This window comes from Falco naumanni, chromosome Z (genome assembly GCF_017639655.2).
Source record: "Falco naumanni isolate bFalNau1 chromosome Z, bFalNau1.pat, whole genome shotgun sequence".
Classification (NCBI taxonomy): Eukaryota; Metazoa; Chordata; class Aves; order Falconiformes; family Falconidae; genus Falco; species Falco naumanni.
In genome coordinates, this window is record NC_054080.1 from 83852215 (window position 1) to 83878521 (window position 26307).

The 26307-nt window shown below is 49.6% G+C and overlaps 1 protein-coding gene across 4 annotated transcripts in view; it reads left to right on the top strand.

Moving 5' to 3' along the window:
- Positions 1-26307, top strand: part of MAPK4 (mitogen-activated protein kinase 4) — a 46422-nt gene that overhangs the window by 13005 nt on the left and 7110 nt on the right. For all 4 annotated transcript variants that reach the window (XM_040580533.1, XM_040580536.1, XM_040580532.1 and 1 more), the window contains exons 2-4: positions 8174-9586; positions 19008-19152; positions 25642-25803. In XM_040580533.1, the coding sequence (XP_040436467.1) occupies positions 9041-9586; positions 19008-19152; positions 25642-25803 (853 nt within the window). In that variant the 5' untranslated portion in view covers positions 8174-9040. The remainder of the gene's footprint in view (positions 1-8173; positions 9587-19007; positions 19153-25641; positions 25804-26307) is intronic.

The following is a 26307-nucleotide window of genomic DNA, read 5'->3' on the forward strand; positions in this document are numbered from 1 at the left end:
TAGGTGCCAAACGAAAAGGGCAAAGTGATTTGCCCCAATGAGGTATTGTGTTTCCACTCTGATTTATGGCTAGGGGAGAGGCTTCTGAGTCATCCATTCTAGGAATTGCTTTATTTAGGTAACGGAAATAATTCTGCTGGTTTTAAATCGATGTGTTGTCAGCCGTTAAAAGCCCGTGCAGCGTGAAAACCGCAGCTGGCAGGACTAGGGCTGAGGAGTCCATCCAGCAGGATGGAGACTAGAGGTGCAGCAAAATGCACTGGCTATGATGTCTGTCTGTCCATCATGGACTGCTTGGCACAGGGGGATGCCTTCACAGAGATGGAGCTGGGCTTTTCTCCTTAATACCGTGTCAAATGAAAGTACTTAGGCTGGTGGGAGAGGGCGCGTTGGCTGCGGGATGCCTGTACTGAGCCATGTTTGTTCAAGGCACTGTCTGGTTTCTGTCTGGCTGCAGGCTGTCAAGTCCAGAGTAGCTTCACGTGCTGGGTACCACCGGGAAACGAGACCTTTCCCCATGTCTCGCCTGTGTTCAGCCACTCGCAGCCCCCTGCCACGGCTGATTTACCAAAACCAGCTCTCTGGCCAGGGGCAGATGGGTGGCTTTCCTGCACAGCTTAAAAAACCCTGCAAGTGTCAGCAGGTTCTTCATCGTTTTCTGTTCTTTCTATGAACTAATGAACGTTGCCTGATTTTTCTTTTTTTTTTTCTTAGTGTAAATTGCCTTGTCCACAGGCACCCTAGTCATTAAGGAGGAAAATTCATATTTTCCTGCAAGAGGTTTGGGCAGCAAAGGTGGCTTTGCTGTGCTGGGTGATGCTGCCCTGCTCACGTACGGTCCAGGGGTATACATGGGAAAATTGTGTGGGCTTTGCTAGTGTTCAGGCCAGGACTCTGGGTTAATCTTTGTGCTGTTTCCCCTTGGTTTTGCCTTTTCCCTCTGGCTTTTCCCACAGGTTCACAGAGATTTTGCCTTCCTTCTGGGGCCGTGCTACTTGGTGCCTTCTGGCCTTTAGCTGCTGGCAGCTCTGTGCATCTTATCAATGGGTTTCTCTTTGGATCATGGTATTAAAGTCATCTGATAAGTAGTGTTTTCGGAGAAACAGGTATATGATCCGCTCCTGAGCTGGTTGTGTGGCGGCTGTTTGGTACAGCGGGGTTGTCAGGGCACAGCAGATCCCAAAGGAAAAAACTCTCCATGAAAGACGTGTTCCTTGGATCACCCAGGGTACATGAATGTGCTGTGTGTTGGCACCTCTAGTGAAGCTGGGAGGATAAAACTCATGTTTAGAAATCTCAAGCGTGCTCATTGGTCTGGCTGTAGTAGTGTCTGACTCCTTGCTATAAGCAGCTCTGGCGTAAGAGGGTCTGATTCTGCTGGGGGGCAGGACTGTGCTGGGGATAGTTAGCAAGAGCTTCACTCAGAGGAGCTCACAACAGCAGTGCTCTGACTTTGCAGCTTTTCAGAGAGGTCCCCATGCTTGCCGGTGTCAGTGCACAGGCTTGTGATGCTGTCTGGGGTCCCAGTGTGGGTTGTCTCTGGTGGAGACCCCCGCACCAAGGTAGCTGAGGACACACAGCACAAGAGCATCACTTGTTCTTCAGCAGCCCAAAAAGGCTGAACGGTTCCTGTTGTTGGCTGTGTTCATCATGAGGTTTGGGGAGCAGCTCATTCCTCTGAGATCAGACCGGGTTTTTTGGGGTGGGTTCTTGCCCCCCAGTTTTCCTGTTTCCCTGGGATCCACATGTGGTCTCCTCATGTGCTTTTTCTGCTGGGGGGCCAGTGCAAAGCGCAGCCTGAGGCATCAGGGGGTGTGGAGGGTCTCGGGGGGGGGGGGCAGAGCACGAACACCCCAGCGCTGTGATAGAAACTTCGTATTCCTGGGTGATGCAAGAGGTTGCAAAGCAGGGAACCAGGTCCTGTAGTTACAGCTTGAGCTGCAGGAGGGAAGAGGCTGTTTGCCAAGACAAGAGCAGAGGCATTGCCTTTACCCGCGTTCTGCCCCAAAGGGCGACGCTTCCTGGGGCTCTCTGCAGGATGTTCCTGCAGAACTGAGCACCAGGAGTCCATGTTTATTGATGGGGAGGACTAATTAAACTTCAGCCTTGAAGCAGTCGCTGGCCGGGAAGCTAAGTGCTACAGGAGACTTGCCCGTATTTCCCTCTGCTTCAGTAACTCCATTACTGTGACTAAAGCTTGGAGACATTTCCGAAAGACCTGCGAGTCCATCATGGGAGCAGCAGGCACCAAACTCGCTGGTCTTGGTCTGCTGCCCCCTCTGCCGCAGGTCTCTGCAGCCCGGCTCCTCTGGGTGGGAGATGGCTTCCACCGTGCGTGGCGGGGATGCTGCTGCTGCGCTGTGGGGAGCAGCAAGGCAGAGATAAAGGACGTTTGAAAGGCTTTTGCTGGGTGGGGGAAGGATGCTGGGGAGAAGAGAGGGAATGAAAAAATGAATCTTATCGTGCTCCTGCCAGATCTACCTGATATGGGAATCAATAAGCGAAGCCCATATGATGTGCACAGCCCCTGCTAGAACCCTCCTGCTTTGTAGCAGAGCATTTTATCTTCAGCCCGGTTGAAAAGGCTGTTGAGGTGTAATGGTTTGCAGGATCCAGCCCTTTACAAGTAGTTCAAGTGAGAGATGATTGTTATCCTTCTTTAATTAGCACCTGTGGTGCGCTGTTAATAACAGGCATCTTGTTAGGACGCTTGAGCTTTAATGAATTCATCTAGCTAGAGAGATCGCCCGTGCTTGGAGTGGGTTTGGTGAGAAGGGAACGCTCATCGCAACATCACAGTCCAGCCTTGTGCTGGGAAATGCTGGGAGTCTGCTGGGAGACAGCAGCGGAGAGCCTGTGTGAGGGCACGCAGAGCCCCCCTGAACCTTCGGAGGAGTGAAGGGAGCAGAAAGGTCAGTGCAGATCCCAGCAGCAATGTGAGGACAGATGCTTTCCTTGTACAGAATGATATGGGAGGGAGAGAGGAAGAACAAAAGAAAACTTAGTTCCACCGTCCTTGTATTTTATGGCAGAAGGGGTCCCAATTATAAAATCGGTTTGCATCTGTGCAGCAGCAGCTGCTAAGCTGCCCTCAGTGAAAAAGCAAGCAAGAGGTAAATTGAAACTGTAAAATATGTTCAGTGTTCATAAAGAGGGAACATGTCTCTACATTTCCTGCATTATTCTTACATGTGCAATGTTTCTTGGGAATTCGGTTGTATAATTCTCCCTATAAGTAACCGCACCCCTTCCTTGGTCACCCCTCTGTGCCCAGGTGACTGGAGGGCAGGCTGGTGGGAGCACGGGCATCGCCAGAGTTCCTGACCCTTCCCTCTGTCTGTGCTGCGGGTCTGATGACTTTGACCTCGCACATATTTATTAAATCAGTGGGATTTATGGTCTGCAGTACAGGAGAATTTTCCAACAGAGAGTATTTTTGGTATGTGCTTTCTGTGAGTACCCCAAAGCTTTCCTAGCTTTAAGAGGTGGGAAAGGGCGTGGGAATAAAGTTAGTACTCAGATACCTAAAAACTAGTGTCCCTTTGTGTCTCACTGTATTGCAGCACCCCAGCAAAACCTTTCGTTGAGCACATGAGCAAAAAATTGGGGCAACTCCGCCAATATCGATGAATCAGACTTATTTTCCCTGCGCACTGTCTTGGTGTAACCACAAATTTTCTGCTCTCTGCTCCTAACCCTCTGTTGTGCTTCAGGACTTGTCGGCTGTATTCTGCTGCAGTTTGCGCTGAAGCTGCCATTGAGTGCGGCTTTTCAAGTGGATGGCAGATCCTGGCCTCGCCAGGCTGAAAAACCCCTGGGACTCTGTTCATCGTTCCATGAAAACAGACTGCGCTTTCCGCTGTCTGCAGCCAAATAGCATCGCTGCTGGTTTTATGACTGCTGTTGGTCTCAGCGGCTATTTTCATTAGGCTACTGAAATAATACCTTTTCATTAGAACAGACTTGGAAAACCAGGAAGAGAGGAAAAACTGGGATTGCTGATGGTGCTTCTGGCATCCTGAAACTCCCCCTTGGTTAGCTGCGCCAGGATCCAGCCCTTTGGTGAAAATGCGCATTTAAATAGTTAGAGGGTTGTTTCCCTGCTGCAGTTTCCAGGCATCAGCTGCTCATTTAACTTGGGAGCAGCATCCAAGGTGTGTGCACATTTTATTTCATTTCTTTAGTGCTGCTAAGGGAATAACCAGTTAGAAATTATGTCTGATGTAGATAATGGAGAGCATTGGAAAAATAACTCCTGTATCCTCTCAGGGAAGGCTGGTCAGCCTGATCTCTTGGGTTTGCTGTCAGCTTGGCTGGAGGAGGCAGAGATAAGAACAGAGATGGCATTCAGTCCCGTGGGAGCATGCTGTGTCCCTCAGCCACGGTGCATCTCCCCGTATTCACTGACAGCTTTTCCCTGGATGGTTCAGTGAGAGGGACCCAGCCACAAGAGCGAGGACAGGAGCATGGCTTGCCATCCCCTGGGGCCATCCTTTCAGGGGTGATATTCTGCCTCAGCCCCTCTAATTACAGAAGATGCTGCAGGGTCATCACTCAGGCAGGGACTGAGACATAGGCAGGAGCACCGCAAAGGCCGTGGCTCTGCCCATGAGATAAAACAGGGCTCTTTCTTCTCTTTTAGTTTCATGCATAGCATTTTCCCTTTCACTGCTTCTAGAACTGTACTAATTATTAACAATCAAGCTGACGAGGCAAAACTTGGTTTCCTTCCACTGCATCTAGAGTAAGCCAAGAAGCTCAGCGTGGGAGCGTGCACTGCGTCCTGTCCAGCCCTACCTGGTCTCAGCGACACCCACCAAGTGCTAAAGAGCTAAGAAGTGTGTTGAGCTCTGGGCGATGGGCTGAGAGGCAAGACGCAGAGATGGATCTCAAACCTGACGTGGCACCTTCTTGAAGCATGTTGGCCCAAGCCCTATTTCACCAAGTTCCCTTTGCCAGTAGGAAATTTTTTGCTACTTTTTGGACGGGGTTCTTTTTTTTTCTCAGACATTCAGGAGACCTGTGCAGAGACTGAGGTCTTCAGCACAGGCTTAGGAAACTCGGGCACCCCAAGTGGAAAAGCTCAGGTTTTGCTGCAGCCAGGTGTACCTCTTGCAGCCCCCTAGTTGTTCCTCAGGTTCCAACCTTCCCTCAAACCTTCTAGTGGTCCTCAGGCACCTCACTGCCTTCTTGGGGTATAAGCAATGTGTGCTCCCTTTCCACGACCATGCAACTGGTTGCAATGCAGGGGTAACCTTCCTGCACGTGTTGATCTTTACTGCTGCCCTTGCAGAGCCTCTGGATTTATGTACCTTCTTTTTCTCCTTCACTCCTTGTTTCTCATCCCTTTTTTTTTTTTTTTTTTTTTTTCCTTTGCCTGTAGACCAGGGCATCTCTGGCTGTGCATTGCCCTGCTTCCTAATAGCAAGAGCAGCTTTCTCTGTTCAATCCCTGTGTGCAAAAGCCAGCATTAGATAATCACTGGATCGAAGAGAGGCTGTAATTATTTTTGCTTTCAACTACAGGAGCAAGCAGTGTTTGCCAAACTGCTTGGTAACTGCTGGCAGATGCTCTTCGGAGGGTATCCCTGCCCTGCCTACATCCCTCCCTGCTGTCATACGGTCCATACATCTTTGTTTTAACCGTTAACTCGTTCCTCCTTCAAATAGCTGATCTGTGCTGGCCTGAAGCGTTGCATTTCTCTTCCACCTTTAATGACTGATGCTTGCAAACTGAAACAAGGCTCAACTTAAGTATTTTCCCTGTCATTGCTCTGGGTAACTTCTGCTAGAGAACAGGAGCATACTGCCGGCAATGCGCGATGCTTGGGGAGTGCAGAGTGAGGGACCAGGCTGTGAACCCACTGCTGGGTTAATGGAGCAGCTCTGGTGATTAAGGGCTATAACAGAGGCTTTATTCTGGCATGAAAAATGCATTGGGAGCAGATCTACAGTGATTTTATCTTCCCCCTCTCCGAGCAGCACTGTCCAACTGGTTATCTGGGACATCCCGGTGCAAGGTCAGAGCCCTTGTCATGCAGCTGGCTGGTCCCTGCAGGTCTCCCCAGCTTTAGAAGGACCTGGTGGTGCTCTCAGTGGGTGGCCCGGGGCATCCATCTGCACCTGGGGCTTGTGGCGAAGAGAGTGTGCAGCAAAATGAGCTGTTGCGGGGGTGTTTGGGAGCAGGACACGGGCTTGGATCAGGCAGGAGTGGGTGTCCTCGCTCCTCTGAGATTCATAAACATCTGCAGGGAGACATGGTAGGGCGAAAGCTTTGATGAGCTGATCATCTTGAAAAAAAGAAAAGCCCAGCCATTTCCTAATGCTTCATGCCTTCTGTTCAATTCTGTTTCTAAATGAAGTAATTGCAGCTGAAAAATTGCAGCAGTTATCTGGAAAACTTGAAGTGCTTTGAGGGCTTTGAACTGTCTTTTCCCACCTGGAACATCTGTGAGAGGTCACCCCTTGCCCGTGGTCACTCCTGCATGGTTGCCTGCCACTGGAAAATGATATTTTGTCAGGAAAATCCCCCAAATGTTGGGATCCTCTGGCTAAATCTGCATCCTCGTCCCCAGCAGACATTGATATACGCCGGTTACGCCATTGCCAGCAATTGTTTGAGAGGCCTGCCGTGGTGCTAGCAGGTTCCTTTGCTGCTTTTTTTTCCTTTAAAAGCCAGTGCATCTTGATGAGAGATTCCCCCGTCGCTCGGGGGAGCATGTGTTAGCACAGCCAAAACGCAGAGAGGCTTTGAAGTACAGAGTTATGCTCCCGAGGCTATGAGTTATGCAGCTGCTGTTGCTCACCCTCCTTGTGTTGGGTCCACGTTTGTTTGCTCCAGCTTCTTAATGCCAAGGGTGTCATTAAGTCTTTTCATATTAATAGGGAGTGAAAAATCCACAACTTAAATGTTGTATTATTCATCTCTGTATATTTATCTATATTTATCTGTTCAGATGTACTTTCAAAGACCCTAGATCTGTCTTGTGTATGTACCTTGTTTGCATGGAGGAGTTGTTGGGTTTTTGAAACCGTGACCTCCTGGAAGAGAAGAGCAAAGCTGGGAGGCTGCAGGCTGGCTCACGCCTCTGCAGGGAGTAGCTGCTAAACTTAGATGGGGGAAGTGTTTTTGCAGCATCCGAGTGGCAAACACATTCTTACGAAGGACACGGCGAGAGATGAAGTCAGCTCCTATTTTCCCACCAGGTCCTCCCACCCGTGGGTTCATCACCAGCGAAGCTGGTGGAGAAGCGGGGAGCTGGCTGCTGTGCTGGGTGGCTCTTGGTGGAGCAGGGTGCCTGAGCTGTGGTTGCAGGCACTGCTGATGGATGGCAAATCCTTGCAGCTAGTGACACATCTCCTCTGTCCTGATGAGGATGCTCTCCTCCTTCCTCCCCCAGCACGCCGGAGAGGAAACAAGCTCTGTCGTTAGCTGCTTGTGCACCCCAGGCTGAGCAACGCCAGAGCATCTCTTTATAAATGCACTAAAATTGTGTGGTTTGGTGCATGAGGGAAGGGCTTGGCAGCTCCCAGTGACCACAGCCACAGAGCCAGCGGCATTCCCAGGCTGCTGCCAGGGTTTGCTGTTGGACCCCAAATTTGGGGGTGTTCCACCCTTGTAGCCAGTTTTTAAGGCTCTTTGCAAAACCAGCAAGGGTGGCACAGACTTGTTTGCCTGAGCGATTTTGCTTGTTGTAAGCTGAGAAAGTCCGTGGCCCTCCCTGCTCTCAGCTGCTCAGCAAGGGAGGGTCTATACGCTTGCAGGCTGCTGCCGTGCTTTCCTTGCGATGCAGTTTAAGCGGGCAGTTGGAGACACAGCATGCCATTCAACCTTTGCAAATCGCTCCATAACATTTTCGGCCAGATTAAAATTAAAAACAACAACAACCCCCCCCCCCCCCAAAAAAAAAAAAAAAAACAAACCACAAACAAGCAAATGAAAAAACCCACCAACAAAGGGGAAGGGAAAAGTTAGTTTTCTGTGTATTACAAATTTAAAAGGAAAAATGAACCACCTGAAAAATGCTGGTAACTATGCACGCTTTTGGAGGGGATAATTAATGAGTCTCCGACAGGTCACAGTTTGGCTTGTGGTTAACCTTCAGCAAGCCATTACATAGGCAAGGCATAGGCAGCGCTGGTATCAAATGAATCCATCTCCTCTTTTCTTCCAGGAGTGGGGCTGAGACCTGCTGAGGGATGAATGGACTGCCCAGCGCAGGGAACTCCTCCGGCAAGCTGTAAAGATCAGATGGTGCTTGGCTTTGTCAGCAAAAGACGTACAAGGGGAAGGTGTTGGAACTGCAGACGTGAAAACTTGCTGTGCTGAATGCAGCCAATAAAATGAGTTTTGGTCTGCAAAACATTTGCTGCCATTGAGATTTCTGTCTGCTGATGGGGAAGATGGGGTCTGCCCCTACTGAAAAGGCAGCGACAAGAAGGGCGAAGCTTTGCTGACCACTGGGGAGCCTGGCCAGTGCCTGGATGCGCTTCACTGGTGGGGAAAACGCTCTCAAAACTTGTGGGCAGGGAGGGTTTGGGGCAGTGGAGAGGCCGTGGGGCTGCTCTGGGCTCTGCCTCACAGCAGGGCTGGCCAGCTGCCCTGGCACTGAGATGCCGGGGATGTGGGGGACACCAGCCCTGTGCTTCGGTATCGTCTCGGGAGTATCGGAGAAGGAAAACAAGTTGCTGAAAAATGTAGCAGCGCTGATTTTTTCATCTCAAGAAAAATAATCTTTCTGTTTTGCTAGAGATCTCTGGGCTGTGTTTATCCACACTGCTTGGAAAGTCTTTTCTACCCCTTGATTTCTCACCCAGCTTAAAACGTTTTGTATTTGTGTGTGTGTGTGTGTGTGCTCGCATCTATTTTCACTGTATCTGTGTGTTGTCTTGAAGCAATGGGCTCAGAGCAAGCCCCCCCATGCATCTGTAAGTAATAATGAGGCGCTTGATTTCAAACCACATTTGTAATCTGGAAGCCCTTCAATTATCTCAGCTTTTTAAGTGACAAAGGAGAAAAAGCCGAAAGGACGGAGCCCGCGATGGCTGAGAAGTGCGACTGTATCGCCAGCATGTACGGGTACGACCTGGGCTGTCGCTTCATTAATTTTCGCCCCCTGGGCTTTGGGGCCAACGGGCTGGTGCTGTCCGCCCTTGACAGCAAGAGCTGCCGCAAAGTGGCAGTGAAGAAGATCACCATCGGTGATGCGCGGAGCATGAAGCACGCTTTCCGGGAGATCAAAATCATCCGCCGCCTGGACCATGATAACATCGTGAAGGTGTACGAGGTGTTGGGGCCAAAGGGCACCAACCTGCGTGGGGATTTTTTCAAGTTTAACGTGGTGTACATCGTCCAGGAGTACATGGAGACTGACCTGGCGCGGCTGCTGGAGCAGGGGAAGCTTGCAGAGGAGCATGCCAAGCTCTTCATGTACCAGCTGCTGCGGGGGCTGAAGTACATCCACTCGGCCAACGTCCTTCACCGCGACCTCAAGCCGGCCAATATTTTCATCAGCACGGAGGACCTGGTGCTGAAGATCGGTGACTTCGGACTGGCCAGAATCGTGGATCAGCATTACTCGCACAAGGTAGGCAGTGCCGAATTGCCGAGGCCAGTGCTGTCTCAGCAAATACCCGTCTTGTATTCCATCCCAGCAATGGACTGTCGTGAGGCACGTGTTTGCTTGCTGCTTTACTTAAATGACTAAAAACTGTGTTTCTTGCTTTGCTGCTTTTATAAAACACAAGCTGCTGTTCATCCCCACAGTGGAAGCACACGAAAGAGGTATCTGGCTCATCCACAGCCACTCTGCTTGTCTTTGTCCTCGCTTCTATGCCCACCTGCTTCTTAAAAACCCAACTCTGTCTGAATTACACTTATTTAATCGCAGGGAAAGAGGGATGGGTCTTTAAGATACTTTCATATTGAGGTCAAGATCCAAATAACATGTAAAATTATTTTGCTTTTTGGTACTTACCTACTGTATTATAATGCAATAATAATTGTGGGTGGCCGGGTGCAGCCCAGGGCAGCCTGGTGTGTCCTACTGCTGCCCTGCTTGGGGCAGGGTGTACCCAGAGCCCTCTGGGCCCTCCAGCCTGGGCATCCCTTGTGATCCCATCCGTTGGTCCATGCACGCCTTCTTGCAGACTTCTGGCTGGGATGGAGGAGGAGGGAAAGGAGGAATGCAAGAAAATGCAGGAAAACAAATATCTGTCCTTGAGTAAGGAAAATCCATCCCCTCCTTGTGGAGTCTTTGGGACAGGCTCAGTTTTCATCTCCTGGTGGTGTCATCAGCTCCTGTCCGTCCACCTAAGGAGGGCTGAAACTGCCCCGAAGCGGCACTTTCTAACAAGGAATTAGTGAACCACAGGCTATGGGCTCCTACACAAAGTGTCGCATTCCCCAGCAGCTGCCAAACCCTGCAAAATATTTTATGGTACTGAAAACAGTTTTATACTTAGGCAAAAATGCAGTTATTAAAGGAACTGTGTTTTTCCTCTTTAAGAAGTGTAATTCAGCATGGCAGTCTCTTGCAGTGAAACCTAACTGGTGGGGTAGCCCTGGGTGTGGTGTTCTCTCTTGGGACAAGGGGCTGGGGAGGGACCAAACATCCCACGGCCACCACGGCCATGCTGCCCCCAGGCTCTCCCTTGCCCTCCAGAAAGGGAGGTTGGAGCTGGGAGAAGCATGTGGTGGCTCTGCTGGCGGAGCAGCTCCAAGTGGGAGCAGTGGCTGTGTTGACAGCCAGCAGGCAGTGTGGGAGGGAGGGAGGCAAGGAAAATGGGTGAAAGTCTCTGTCACATGCAGTCCTGATGCTAATGGATTCTGAAGGGAGTTGCAGGTGTTTAATGCAGGTTGCCATCCAGGCTGGAGCTTTTGAGCAGCGGAGGAGCACAGTGGAGGCTTCATCAGCTCACAGATCCGTGAGGTCCTGGACGAAAGCAAAGTATCACATGGTCTGTGCCAGTGGATGTGGTGATGTCTGCAGCCAGTTTCTGGTTAAAGTTAACTATTTGATATTGTAAGATAAGATAAATTCTGTTTTCTTGAGCTGGCTGTTTTTGTGGATGAGTTCAGTTTCCCCCATGGACCCACTGTTGCACCTGCGCTGAGGTTTAAATGGGCTTTGCATTTACTCGCGGGTTTCTGCCCAGCACAGATTTGGGCACCGTTGCTTTGTGCAGGGAGGCAGGGAGGATGGTGAAAAAGCGATCTCATGATCCTGAAGCTGAGCCCTGATCTATTCTGAGCCTGGGCTCTGGGGAGAAACAGAGCCTGGGGAAAAGGAAGAAGGTTGCAAGGGACATCGGGGGCGGGTGTGTGTGTGTGGGGTCCTTGTCACTGCTGCCTGCCCATCCTGTGCTCCCTTTCTCACCGGTTGTTTATTACCTAGCTCAGGAAGAGGCTCCTGGCTTTTTAAGTGTGTGGGTTTTGGTTGGTTTTGTTTTTTAAAGTCAAGTACGTTCAGACACTTTTCCCAAGGGAGGGTAACTCCTGGAGAAAACACCTGCAAAGCCGCGCTATGTGAACTCAGAATGTCACTGATTTAAGGAGCATCATCTTGTCAGAGACTGCAGGATCACGGTAGGAGTTGTCTGTCCATGTCTGCTGCGTAATTACTGTTATTTCTAAGCAATTCTTCATCCCTAATACCAGCCAGTGCAGTGGGAAAGAGCTGACAAAGGCTGTAGCTTCATGGTGGGACATAACTTTGTGAGATGCTGTTGCTTGAGCATCGTGATTCCTCCCAGGGGTGGGAGGCTGGAGCACCAGTGCAAAAACCCCAGCAGATCCCCACTGTGCAGAGACCTGGGTACCGCTCCTGAGCAGAGCTGAAAATGGCAGCTGTGGTGAGCATCCAGCACCACAAATAATGTCAGTTATTTGTAAATTCTGGTGATGGGAAAGACTGTGTTTGCTGAAGCTGGGTGATGGGCACTGCAAAGGCAGAGGTGCAGCAGGAGGGCTTGTATGGGGCTTGGGTCAGTCCTGCCTTTGGTTGCCAGCTCTTCTCAGATGACTCAGAAAAATCAATTCCTTTTGTATTTCTCTTTCAGCCTCCGCTTTCTTCAGGGGCTCATACAGATTTATAAGCTCCTTGCCCTGTGCTCTGAAGCTGCAGAGCCTCTACACTGCTGCTGACCAGCATTGAGCAGTACAGGGATCCTTACACCCTGAATTTTGGTGTAAAGCTGCTCAAAAGCAGATGAAATCCTGCTCCCTGGGTAATTAGTTGCTGAAATTGCCCAGACATCCAAACCTCTGAAGGCAGTGCAGAGCTACATCTCTAGCATAATGTTTTGTTACAAGCCTTTGCAGTGAGGAAGGGTTGTCTTACATGCTTAGATTTTTTTGCCCTTAAGATGTTTTGTATGTGGAATATGCTTAGTCTGATGGCTGGGTTCTGCTAACACAAAAAATTGAGGTTGTGTGTTGTTATTCATCTAAAAGGTCACAGCTTTTCTGACCTGATGTTTCTCAAATCCCAAACCGTCCTCCTGAGTGTTAAAATGGCAAATAATAACTGCGGTAGATGGTGAGCAGGGTTTTAAACACAGTTTAGAAATACATGTGCCACCTAAATAATAGTCCTTACTTGGCAATGTGTCTTGTTGACATGGCCTGCAACAGACAACCATTTAATTAGGATAATTTGATGGGAAAAGGAGAGGTCTCCAATTCTGGGAGATGCCCTGGGACCACAACAGAGTGTTGGCCTTCACCAGCTTTGAAGCAGAGCAGCTTCTCCTGAGTTTCTCCCACCATTTGGCCGGTGTTTGCTGCTCGGATCCATTTCTCCATGTGGTAAGCACAGCATGGGGGCATCCGTTCGTTTGAAACTTCCCTGTAACAAACGAGATGAATTTCAAGCTGCCGAGGTCATACCCAGATCTGGGTCCACACCTTCACAGGCTACTTAGACCTGATGGCTTAACTTTTAGCCCTGTATTAGATAAACACTATTCTAAGCTCCCTGGGTGCTCACGTACTTGCAAACGTATCTTTAGGGCACAGAATGTCAAGTCTAGCATCTCCTTTGGGAGATGATCCTGTAGGTCCCCCTCTCTCTGTCACCCTGTCTCTTCCTCGATGCTCTCACCGTCCAGCCATGCAGGCTTCTTTCTTTTCCTTCTTACTACTCTTTATCCCCAGGAGTTTGCTAATCCTGCTGTCTATCCCTTTAGAACATCTCCACGTTAATCCCTTTTTCCTGGGTTGCTGCTCTTTGTGGTCTGAACACTTTGCCGTGTGGCTTGGTACCCAAATGGTGAGTGCAACAGTGCTGGAGATGAAGATAAGGGCAGCTCTGGCCTTCATGAGGTCCTTATCCTTATAACATAATGAACAGTCAAAGCCAAGTGCTTCCCTTCTCCTAAACCACCTCCTTATTGAGTGCAAGCATCTCGCCTTTGCCATCAGAGCACTTTGCAGTGCCCCCTCCATCTGCAGCCTCATGGTCCTGCCTGCCCCACACCTTGCTGCCTTCCCGCCATGGTCCAACCCCTGCCTGCATTTCTTCAGAGGCTGCCTACGTGTGTTTAGCTGCCGACCTATCCATCCATTGCCACTCTTATGCCCCGATAAATATCTTTGGCTGCAGATCAGAGTACCCTATGTGATCTGCCCCAAGTTTGGAGGAGAGAGGGATGTAAAAGTGAAATGTTGCCCTCCCTTGAGCATCCTCAGCTTGTGATGGGCCCGAGGGATGGGAGAGCAGGGAGACAGCAAAGTCAAGCGTTACAAATTAGAATAAACGCCAATGAATGTCTAAATTTAAAAACAGTAAGTGTTTTGGAGGGCAGACTGAGCCCTGGCTACATCTACCATGCGGTGTGTTGCCTGGTGCTGGTCAGAGAGGAGCCATTGCATTGGGCGGTCCTGTCTGGAGAAGACAACAGAAATACCTGCCGTATGGGGACGTGGAGGCTTGCTGAATCTCTTTACTTGGGTGATGAGACAGCGAAGTGGGACACTCCTTAGCCTGCCCATGTTGTACAAGATAGTCAGATTATCTCTACTGGTGGCTCTGCCTGGTGCCCCAAAACACTTGGGTGCATCTGCATGGGCATGCCAGGGGACCTTCTCTCTCTTCGTCTGTTGGAAACATTAATTTCAGAATAAATTGGCAGAAGTTCCATGCTAAGGAGGGTGCAGCAGCCCCTTTAGGGAGAGATTTCATGGTAAATAGTTTCCAGAACATCTTCAAACCTTTGAAGTCCTCCCTTTGTTTTATCCTTGCTGACCAGTGCAAACATAACAGCCTCCACTTCATCCAGTAAAATACTAAAATTCCCAGGTCTGTCATCATGAGGAGGTCTTCAAAGAAGGTGAGGGTGTAGGATGTTGCTCCGTACTTCCCCCTGGAAGGGACCACCTTCCATGTTCAGCCCTTGGGCAGCTGCCTGTGGCCCCATGCAGCCAGCGCTGAGCCTCCCCACTGTGGCCCTGACCGGGTTATTCTCCTTCTCTGTCCTCTGATGAAGCATGTAATCGTCTGTGGTCCTGGAACAAATGCACTCTGTCATCCCAAAACTATGAGAACACATGTCACGTTGCTGGAGCCACGCACAACGGCGGTTTCATTATTTTATTATGGAGCAATGTTCCTGCAAACCTGCATCTTTCTCAGCCCCTCCTAGAACTGCTCTACCTGCCTTTAAAAAAATAAGGTTAAAAACCGTGCTGTGAAGAGGCAGCAGCCTGCTGCTGTGACAGGATTATTCCAAAAGCTTGGGATTGTTGCTGTTTTGGAATCCTCCCCTTGGCACTGCAGCTGTCTGCACCAGGACCTGACCCAGCTTCTACAGGTGCAGCACCAGAAATCCTGTTCATGGCTGTAGACAGAGGTGTGGATACATGGGCTGTGGCGTGGTCCTGCTGAATTTCCAGTTTGTGGGCACCTGGTCTGCACCTCTGTGGCTTTTTGTGTGCGGGAAAATTAGTTTTGGTGTGAAATACCCTTGGGAGAAGCTTTGGGCTGCAGCATTTGGGGCTGTTTGGTTTGCAGTGGGTGGGATCCTGAATTTCAGTGTCTACCTCGAGCAGACCTGCCCTTGGTTCATCCACCTCCAAGAAGGTGCTCTAGGCTTGGGCACTGGTTGTTTTGGAGCACTGGCAGGTCTTGCTGTGCTCCCCACGCGCTGCCTTGCCGCGCCAGCTTCCCTCTGCTGCTTGGGATGCAGGTGGTCCAGTGTGACACCAGAATGCAGCAGCACCCACCCAGAATTATGTCTCCTTCTGCTGCTACAAGCAACACACAAAATCCATGTTGTGTAAAGATTAGAAAAAGCATTCATTTTTCTTTGCTTTTCAGTTTCCTTGCTGTGCTGTTTGGTACAACCTGATGCTTACCCTGCCTATAGTGAATTCATCACCTTTATAGATTGCCTGAGCTGTTCCTGCACATGCCACAGGAGCAGAGGGGGAGCAGGAAAATGATACTTGAAAATAGCAAAAAGATTGCGTGGGAGGGCTTGAGAGCAAGCCCGGGACTTGAAACTGCTTCTGTTTTTAAATTAACTGTTATATTGGTTTTTAAAGAGATCCTGGTGGTTCTTCAGAAAGGGCTGTGCTGAATCTACAGAATATTGTCATCAAGATTTATGTTCCATCTTAATTAGAACTAATTAATATGCTTCTGCTCTTGGTCTTTCTGTCTGGTTGAATCTACATAAATGGTGAAATTCTTGTGCTAAAGCCCATGCCTTGCATAGGGAATGGCTGGAAGTGCTCAGGCTCTCCATTCTGGTGTGGCTGCTGCCCTCATGTAAGTCTTGGAACCGTAAGCCCGTACCTAACCCAGGTTTAGGTGGATCCTTCCCCAAGCATCCTGCAGCTGTGCTGGCAACTGCATAATTCCGGATCCCAAAGCTCTGGTGGTATTTCTCCATAGGACTTGATAGTCCACAGGACTGTAATTACTCCCTGCAGGTGGTAGGACAGGAACTTACCTTACATATTTCATAAAAATAAAGGTCTAGTCCATGTTTTTAGCCACTGTGGAGGAAGAGCAGGCATAGGCACTGGGGCTGTCTAAGCAGATCATGACTGGGGTGCTATGCTGCCCAAGCCACCCCCGCCAGAGGAACTTAGGCCAGGTTGGAAAAGTCTTGATTTTCAAACCTCTCAACACTTCCCAGTGTTTCCCCACTGAGAAAGAGAAGGGATAACCCAGAGCCCAGCAGCAGAATGCCATGGGAAGCAAGGGGGGGGGGGGGGGGGTCCAGCTGTATGGTCCACGAGTCAGTGGGATGGGGAGCAGCTGTAGGTTGCTCCTCTCCATGGGTCCTTCCTGCACTTGGCGGTGGGTGACCCAGTGGTCTGAGTTATTCAGCTGATGAAGGCAGGGAGACAACAGTCAAATACATGGTGATGAGTAACAGACGAGGGAAGCACAATGAGAAGCGCTGCCAATTAATTACTACCTGTAACCTTGCATGGCAGGGGAGGGGTGGAAGATGTGTCCAAAATATCCAGGGAGGTTTTTTGCAAGGAATTTTCTCTGATACGTGAGAGACGCCTGTCGAAGAAAAGGTTTGGCTTGTCGCAACATACAGATATTTGCAGTATGTTGCTCATACATTTTGCATGGTGTGCACACCCCCGAGAACTCAAATCCATCTTGCTGTCAGAGGGGAGAAATATATGAACCAAGTGTTAAATCTGTAAGGAGAGTGGTATTCCTTTGCTGGGAAAGGGAAGGAATTGCTCTAGCTGTGAATTGCCCTGGATCGCTATCCCCAAATTTTATTTCCTTAGGATTTTCCAGTAAATTCCAGCATCTCCATTGTTGGGAATAATTGCAGTAGCTGAAAAGTGGCAGCCTGATCGGGTAACGCCTGGGGCTTTTGTGCTGCTTCTGATTCAGTAGCATTAGCAAAAAAATAACAGCATTAAATGAAACTTCTCAGCTAATCAGTCTCCATTACAACTTATATTAAGAAGACCAAAATTAAAATATTCTCTTAAAGCAACCTCTTTACGATTAAAAGCTTGACGGCTTGCGCATTTGGAAATTGAAAAAAAAACACCACCCTGCATTGGGGGAAGAAGAGCATTATAAACCTTGTAGTGTTTGTGGTAGTGCACTGTGCTCATGTTTAGGCTGAGAGATGTATCCTATAAGATCGTAGGAAATGTTATATAGCATAACTGCATCTGCACTTATATTGCAACTGAAAACAGATTATGAAACTACATCAGTTAGGATGGAATTTTTAACTGAGTTTTTACATGAACTGTACTCTCGCTGCCGTTGCATTTTGATACTCTCTAAATGCTTCATGGCATTTAAATGCAATTCAACTTTATAATTTCATTTTATTTAACTGTTCTACTTCCTTTCAATCTTCTTCTGTTAATGCATTATATTTAATATAGAAAATGCCACTTATGAATATTCCAGCATTATCCTGATGAAATAACCATTCATGTCCAGCCCCGATGTGGCACCCATGCATCCGGAGCTTGGCCGGCAGGCAAAGTGGGGAGCACTGGGACATCCCTTATGATGCCAACGTTATTTGCAGGATTGAACACATCACCCTGATTTCGGCGGGAGCTGCTGAGTGCGGAAGGGCTGCGGTCCAAAGAGACGATTGCACTCTGGCTTTGTCCCATGAGGTGCTGCTGAGGGCATCTCCTTTAAGACCAAGTCAAGCATCCCAACTGACCATCCTCACTGCAAGCAAAGTCGGATGGAGGACGAGGACCTGCCCCACACCGCCTGGCTGCTGGAGGCAATGCCAGGGCACCAGCAGCTGGGTGGTGAGGGAGGGAGGCGATTTATTAGGCAAGACTCGGGCTCGGTGCAGAAAGGGCAGGGTTTACTAGCTCTGCATCAGCTAGCTAATCCACCAAAGGGCATTCCTGCTTATCCCACGGCATCTTATTTTCAAGATTCTTGGCTGGGAACTATTGTGGGACTGTGTTACCCACTCGGCAATGCTTTGAGACATCTGCTCTCCAGGAGGCTTTCCTTCCACATGGTAGTGATATCCCTCCCCAAATCTGTTTTTCTGCCCGTTCTTTCATTTTCCTCTTTATTACCATATCTCACATCTCACCCTCGTGAGACGCTGCATGGGCTCATCTGCAATCCCCAGCACACACCCCAGACCAAAGTGGGGTTCAGTGCAGCAGCATCCCAAGGATGCAGGTGGGGTGAACTCGCCTGGCTTCTGTGAGAGGCTGGATCCTGCTGAGCAAATCCTCTGGGTGCTGCCCGCTCAGGAGCCCTGCGTGCTCCCCGTAGCACCTCTGCTCCCGTCTTACATCCCCCTGCAGCGCCCGCTGTGGGTTTGTGCACAGCCATGTGGGCTCCCCTGGGAGCTCCTGCCATTTAAAAATTAATTTTCAGCATCAGTGCTGGGAGTTGGATCCATGGGAATTCAGCAGTACGTAGCTTGCTGTTACCAGCAGTTTAGGTAGCTGTGGAGGGACTATAGGTGCAGGATTAACTAGAGATGGAATCAGCAGAAGATGCAAACCGGTAACTTTTGGAAATCTAAGCACTGCGCTTGGGGTACCGAGCTGGGAAAAGCTTCCTTCAAGCACTACTGTGTTATAGCTGTGACCCAGCAAAATAATTAAACAACGTGTCTCAGATGGTGGAACTGGGATTTATATAATAGGTGTAAATGTTCTAACAGTGACCTGAAGTAACTTTTGCAGGTACGATCTGCAAATCTGTGCTATTAAAGCCACCTGTCCTTTTGCAGAAGGTGTTTCACTACCGCGGTGACAAACGGCAAATAAGTTTTTTGGGAGCAGCAAGTGCTTTGCCTCCTGGAGCACTGAAGCATCTCTGTTTCCAATGGTGTGTGTCTTGTGTCTTTGCTTCCTGCAAGATAATACAACCACAGTCTGCCATGAGTGCAGCACGAGCATGGTGGGCAGGTTTCTCTGCAGGGATCTGATGGTGGGACCACAGCGGGCAGCGAGGGCTGAGCAGGGAGGAGTGGAGTTCTGCAAGGCTGCTGACCTCTCTCTCTCTGCTCTTTCAGGGTTACCTTTCTGAAGGCTTAGTAACGAAATGGTATCGCTCCCCCCGCCTCCTTCTCTCGCCAAACAACTACACCAAAGCCATCGACATGTGGGCGGCCGGCTGCATCCTGGCCGAGATGCTGACCGGAAGGATGCTCTTTGCCGGTAGGTTTCTGTTTCCCATTGATTCATTTGTTTCTTTCCTCCCTCCTTCCTTGCTACCTGATTCTAAGGCTTTCTAGCGTGGCAGAGGGAATTCCCCTCTCCTTGCCAGCCACAGCTATACTTGCAGCATCGCTGCAGGGATCCTATGGTTGGTTATTAGATATGAGAGCTGTCTGCAGAGCAGACTTCACTTGGACAGCCCCTCCTGTTAGAGGGTCCCTTGGTTGGTGCAAACTCCTCTGATACAGGCAGGCCTTTAGGGATGGAAGAAGAGTTGCCGTCTTGATTTTCACTCAGCTTTCTTATGCTTGTCTGGGAAGGACGTGTGGTGGATTGGGTGCGATGGCACCCAGTGGGAAGCCACCGGCTGGTGGGGTGTCTGAGGCTGGCCAGGGTCGACGGTGCCTTTGTGCTGAGCCTCAGTAGGCAGGGATGGTCTCCTGCTGAAAGCAAAACGCCAAAGAAAGAACAATTCTGATGAAATAACAACATTTTTTTCTGTTTCTGAGTTTCCAACAGAAAATAAGAGCTTTTTGTTGTGAGGGAGGATTCTAAAAATATATAATAGGGTGGAGTATACGGACAGGAGATAACGTGGCCCTGTCCCAGGAGATTTGTACTCTATGGTGTGGATCATGTGAATCACGATTGGTGTCTTCAAGGTATTATTTTTTTTTGTGAGGGAAGACATTTGAATGCCACTACCTATTTTCAGCCATTTCCAGGATTGTTCTATGAAGTGGGTATTGGAGTTGTAAAGGCGCAGTGCAAGGAGGCAAGGAGTGCATAATTACCAGTGCAGCATTTGAAGCTCCACTCTGATGTTCTTGAAAAGTAAATTTTTATTTAATACAATTCCAAAAGCGCTACTGTCGGGAGCAAAGCTGGGCTTCCCAGGCTGGGGTGCAGAACCATTCATTCAGGAATGAAGCAGCGGCACTCTGCCTGTTGAACGAGCAGCTGCCCTGCCCAAGGTCTGCAGCAATGCTCCTCCTTGTTTGTCTCTTCATCTCCCATCAGTGTTTTGAATGACAAGGTTTAACGCATTTTGTGAGCAGCTGTTCGCAGAGTTGTGTAAATAAATAATTAGACCCATTAATAATAGAGAAGGACATTTTCTTCACAAACATTTCAGTGCATTGTGGAGTTCTGCAGCCGGTGCTTGATTGCAGCTGCTCTGTTGCTCCCTCCCTACTCCCACTTACAACTTCCATATTTCTTTCGTGAAAGCTGAAAATTAAACAGTCAGTATAATTTTGAAAAGATCGTTGTAATTGCCTCACTTTCCTTCCTTCCTCTTGTCCTCGGTTTCCTCTCCCTGAAATTTTCAAGTCCAGGGATGTCGGCTCTGGAAATCGTACATCAGACCTGGCTGCTCCTGCTACCTCGGGATATATTCCAGGAGCAGGGACATCTCCACATGACACTTGTCCCTGCAGGTGCAGGGTATTTTCTGGTCTCACTGGGAGATGCTGCACGTGAGTGAGCTCCTGAGGCAGCTCTGCCAGACGCCTCCCCTTGCTAAGCTGTGGTTTGTGCTGTGGAAGAGTCTCCAAGCTTTTTGGGTGGAAGCAAACTGGATGATGCCTGTCCAGGGCACTGGACCCAAACTAGCTGCAGGTAAACCAGCACAGCAGAAGCAAACCCCAGCGCAGATGGCAGTCCTGGTCCTGCAGGAGTTGCACAAGACCAGAGCAGTGCGCTGCCTTGTATTAAACTGGGTGTAGCTGGAGCCCCAGGCAAATCCTCCTGGACTCTTAAGTCAATTTCTGTTCTCCCGTACTTGTTCCTCATGTCAAACAGCAAAACAAGACTTGACTTGTCCAGGTCTTTTTCAGGCAATTGCTACCATAGCACCCAAGCACTCATCTTTGTGCTGGCTTTTCAAACTTGCTTAACCACGTCTCAGCCCCAGTTTGGGTTTGTCACTGTTTGTGGACCCCAGGGTAGAAGTTACATTGGCTGACACCAGCTGTCTGTCACCTATGCATCCGAGCTGGTCCTTAAAGCTCCATTCATGGTCAAGGCAGAGGCAAAGGCAGCTCCAGGATGTGTTCATCCGGCCTCTGTTAGCTGTCTGTCTTACATGAGATTGACTGTGCCTTGGAAATAGTTATTTTTCCAGTTCTGCTCATCTGGAGAGCACGCTGAAATGCCCGTGCTGGTGTTAGACGTGGCTACAAGTGAGGTCAGTCCCGTCCTTGCTGCCCAGGCAGGGTGCCCCAGAGCAGCCATATGGGAACCTACTTTGCAGGTTGCTTCCTAAGAGTCTGCAGCAGGTTAAAAGATCAGGAGATGGGACGTGGCAGGTCACAGACTGGGCTTAGCCAGACGTGTGCTGTGAGCGTCCCTGCTTCTCTGTTTTCCAGCCCTGTGCAATCACTTAATACGTCCCCAGATGATGGCAGGATACTTAAAGGATGGGGATCAAAACCGAGGCTCAAAATAGATACTCCTTTCAGGTTGCTTTAAAAATACTCTGTACAGTTGTTACGCGAAGGTCCTGGTCCTGTGCCCTGTTTTCCTGGCCTCCCCTCATAGCAGTAAATAAAGAAGAGCCAGGGTGGGAGCCTTGGCAGTGGGGCAGTGTGCCTGTGCTGTCCCATGCCACATACCATCTTTCATCTTCTGGTGTCCAGAGAGGAGGAGAATAAAATCCAACCCCTCAGAAGAGCTAAAACTGGCAAACATTTCCATGACAGCATGCATTCACCTTTTGCTTTTGCTTTTCTCCTCTTCTCTTGGAAAGAGTTTGCCCCTGGCCATCTGCAGCCCCTGTCACTGCAGGACGAGGCTTTCAGAGAGTCCTGGGTCACTAGCAAACACCTCGTGGGAAATAACAGCAGTGTAGTTTCCAGAAAGTTGCAAACCTCTTGTAATTGCCTTACGCTGGATAAATTGTTTTTTGAGTATGCGTCAGCAGTACAATTTAAATTGAGTGCTTAGCATAAATCAATATAATTAACTCAGTAGTCTATCTGGAGTGGTTAAGCAACGCAGTTAAATTAAGGTGGTTGGTTATTAGGAATAGATGTCACTCACGGCTTTCACTCTCTTGCACCAGCTAATAATACCCAGTCAAGAGGGACCACAGCACCCTTGCCCTCCCTGCAGCCCATTCTCTGGGGGGTGCGGTGGCAGGAGCAGCTTTGGGTTTGGCAGAGCCCCGGGAGGCCACCAGAAGTTTGGATAACGGAGCGCAGCAGGTCTCCAACAGCAAAAACCTGGCTCACAGACTTTTGGAGAGGTCCCCGCCACGAGCGGGGTGGGGAAGACCGTAACTGCGCGGCTGCGGCTCCCTCCAGCGACTTTTCTGCTCTCTGCTGCTGATGCTGGTCTGAAAGCACTGCCGGCGGAAGCAAGAGAAAATAAGAGAAAAAGAAAAGTTGCCTGTCTGCGCGGATTTCTGTGAGGTTCACCAGTGGGGCTGCGCCTGTGACCGGGAGCTGGGAGGTGGCGTGGTGGCTTTTCCCATGGGATCAGTACTTGCTCCCAGAGGAGTTACCAGCAGGGCTTGAGCGCTTACCCAGGACTTGGTTGCAAGCCCAGGGAAGGCTTTTGTTTCCCAGCGCTTGACGCAGAGCTCCTCGTTCTCTCCTTGGGTAACGACGGCTCGTTGTGTTTATTCTGTCTGTAGTTTGCGTGTTTCTTTTCAGATATTATTGCCTCCAGAAGGTCCCTAGGAATTACATAAATGGAGGATAATGGTGGAGAACTGGGTTCCTGAGAGCCGTAATCAAGCCTTCCAGCACTGCATTAGCAGCTCCTTTATATGACTAAACATGGTACCTTTCAGCTGCCGTTTACCTTCAGTGAGCAGTGGCTGGAGCTGCACTGAGAGGATAACAGCCATGAAGCCTTTGCAACCTTTAATACCCTGTAATTTTGATAGAAATTTGGGAATTAGCCTGACTAACAAGGTGTTTGTTTCCTGATGGTCACCTGAAGTTTCTCCTGGAGCCATGCTGTGAGCCTCTAAATGACCTGAAATTAGTTTTTCTGTAGGAAAGTGAATTAATTTGCCTAGGGTTGATACTGAGAGGATGTCCCTCTGTGTTTTTTTTGCTTTTCCTATTGCTCTGTCTTCTTCTGAGGCTTTGTTCAGAGTGGATGTGTGGTGCAATGGTGATCAGCTGTGCTAATGTCAATGTTGCTTTGGGGTTGTCCGAGTTCATTGCCATGTCTTGGCCCAGAGCTCTGCCATTTGGGGTGAAAATGGCCACGACTGCATTGAACCAAACCTTGTTGGAGTGATGAGGCCATGATGGATGGTGACCCTTTCCCAACCTTGACGTTTGGACCTACCTTGCCCAGAATGGGTGTGTTTGGGGTCAGCTCCAGGGATGTGAGTCTGGAAACCCCCTGCAGACCCACAGGAGCTCTGAGCTGGGGAGGGCAGCCCATGTGAGGTGCCAGGGACCTCCAAAGGGATGAGATGGCCTGAGGATGTCAAGCCAGCAATGGTTTCTACCATCCCCTATGAGGTGGCCTCTCCACCTTCCCTGCAGACTCCTCAGAAGTGCTGTGCCACAAATGAGCTTCACTCCTCTTGCTGTGGATCAGCCAAACACTGCTTGCCAGTGAAGCGGCCTGGAATCCGTGACTTGAACAGCAGGGATTCAGTAGCCAAAAAATCCCTGTTGGTTTGTCTGCCCCAGCCAGCTCACTGTCTGAATGGATAGTCCTGCCTCTAATGACAGAATATTTATAACTGGCATTTCTGGCAGACAGAAGATCAATAGTACGATTCAGTATTCCTGCCAGGCTGCTTCTCCGTACACGTAGGAAGCTGGAAATCAGCTGCAGAGCTCTTGGTCACATCCAATAGTGTGCTAAAGAATGAGATTAATGTTCATTAATGAGGTGGTTGGCTTCCTTCCGCTGGCACTGCTGCTTCTCTCCTCTCACTCACTGGTAGCCAGTCCTGAGCGGGGGGGCTTAGGGATGCATGGATAAATATGTCCTGAAGGAAAAGGATTGAAAATACATGATTGCTCATAGCAGTTGTGAGGATTGTCACCATCAGAGCCTTGACTTGGTGCCCAGGAGCCAGCAGGAGTTGCTCAGAAAATGCCTTTCACATTAGCAGAACGCAGAGGTTGGGCACTTGTTCATTTAAAGATGAAGTTTTGGGGTCCCTGGAGCTGGGTCCACGATCTTCTTGTTACCATTGGGGTTGTGGCAGCACTTTTTGTTGCTGCTGTACAGAGGGGCTTTGCTCCTTGGTATAGCACAGCATGGCAGGTCCATGTGGTGACAGCATTGGGCACTGCACTGCCCAGCTGCAGCCGTGTGAGCTGGAATGCTGTTAGGGGTTTTGAACAAACCCAGCCATGGCGTTACTTAGAGTTGTCAGTTTTGAGCTGATATTCATCTTCTTCCAGCAGGCAGGATGGAGCCCACCGATGGATAATAGCTCCTGCCTCTGTGATTTTGGCTGGGTAGTTTCTGCTCAGCCTGGCAACCTCAGGGTGATATGCCAGGAAAGCAAATCGTCTAGGTTAACTCTTTCACCCTTAAAATGAGGTGACCCAGCTGGGAGTCCCACCAACATGAGCGGGAGAGGGAGGTGTGGTGGCTTTGGGGGCTGCACAGCCTGCATGGGTGCAGACAGAGGCACCTCACCTGAAGCTCTGCCTCAGACGTGCCTGAGCAGCTGCTCTGTGTGCTGCTGTGTAGGGGGATGTTGGGAGAAGGGTTCGCTGGAGTCAAGAAGACGCTCAATATGAGTTGTGCATCCTGCTCACCTTTCTTAGTTTCTAACACTACTTACATAGAGCCGATACACATGCACATTCGTAAAGCAGAAATAGAATTGGTTAGTAGTCTCTAAACGCGCGCGGTTCTCACACCCCCAATTATCATGACTGAAATAAGCATTCTATCCATGTAGCTAATTGTGTCGCTGTGCTTCAGCCTTGCAGTTTGTTACTCCCTATTTTCCCATACGCTCCCTATCTCTCTTGGCCCTGCTCCTCTTTCCCAGCAGCTGTATCTCGTTACGGCCACGGCCTGTTGGCACAACATAATCACTTGGTCTCAGGATTCAGGAGTAGCTCAAGGCTACCTTTCTTGTTGCCTTCAGCACAGCAACTTCAGCACAACTCTGATTGCAGGCCTACTCTGATACCAGGGCTGGATTGTGCAGGTCTTCAGAGATTCTATGGCCACGCTTCTGCAGCCATTCTTCTACAGGGGGAGAACCAAAAGGCGAGCTCTCAAGCAGGAGATGGGATGGGAACAGAGGGGCAGGGAAGTGACCTGGGGACATCATTGCACCTGGTTCATAAGAAAGTGGCAAGGGCATTTTCCTTGGAGCAAAGAGCAGTGGCTAATGCTGGGAAGCGTCAGTGTGGAGGGGCTGGTGAGAGATGAGATGTGGCGCTGCAGTGACATGACTCATTTCAGAGGGGTGGTTGGTAATACCACACATTCCCCCTCAATTTGACTTCTGGGTCTCACCTCACTGCCTGTTTTCTGCCCATTTAGGGGGTCACGAGCTGGAACAGATGCAGCTTATTCTGGAGACAATCCCTGTTATCCATGAGGAAGACAAAGAGGAGCTGCTCAAAGTGATGCCCACGTTCATCAACAGCACCTGGGAAGTGAGGAAGCCACTGCGCAAGCTGCTCCCTGAAGTGGACAGCGAAGGTACTGTCACGCCACTGGCTTTGGCAGTGTCCTTCTCCTGGGACTTCCTCCAGCTGCCGTTTTCAGACCTAATTCCCTGAAGGAGGGCGGGGGGGAAGGCTTGTGCTCTAAGGCCAAGTGCATGAACACTGGTGAATGGTATTTAAATATCTGGAGGTCTGCTGTGTGTGGTCCCACCTGTAGCTCAGGCATCCCTAGTGTTGTCCCCCCAGGTCCTGCTCACCGTTGCAGCAGGGAAGGTGTAGGCTGCAGGACAGCACTCATGATGCAGTAGCTTTCTTGCAGGTAGCTCTTACAGAAATAAGGGGGAAGTAGTCTTCCAAGAGTATTCCAAGACACTTTCAAGGTGCATCTCTGCTTTCTTGTGTCTCTTCTTGAGCTGTGAGGGTTCAGTCTAGAGGTTATTTTCAAGACTGTTCATTTTCTTGGTATGCTTTTTGCAAGAATGCAGTTGTGTAGTACAAGGAGATAAAGGCTTTCACTTCACAAATATCTGAACTTCCT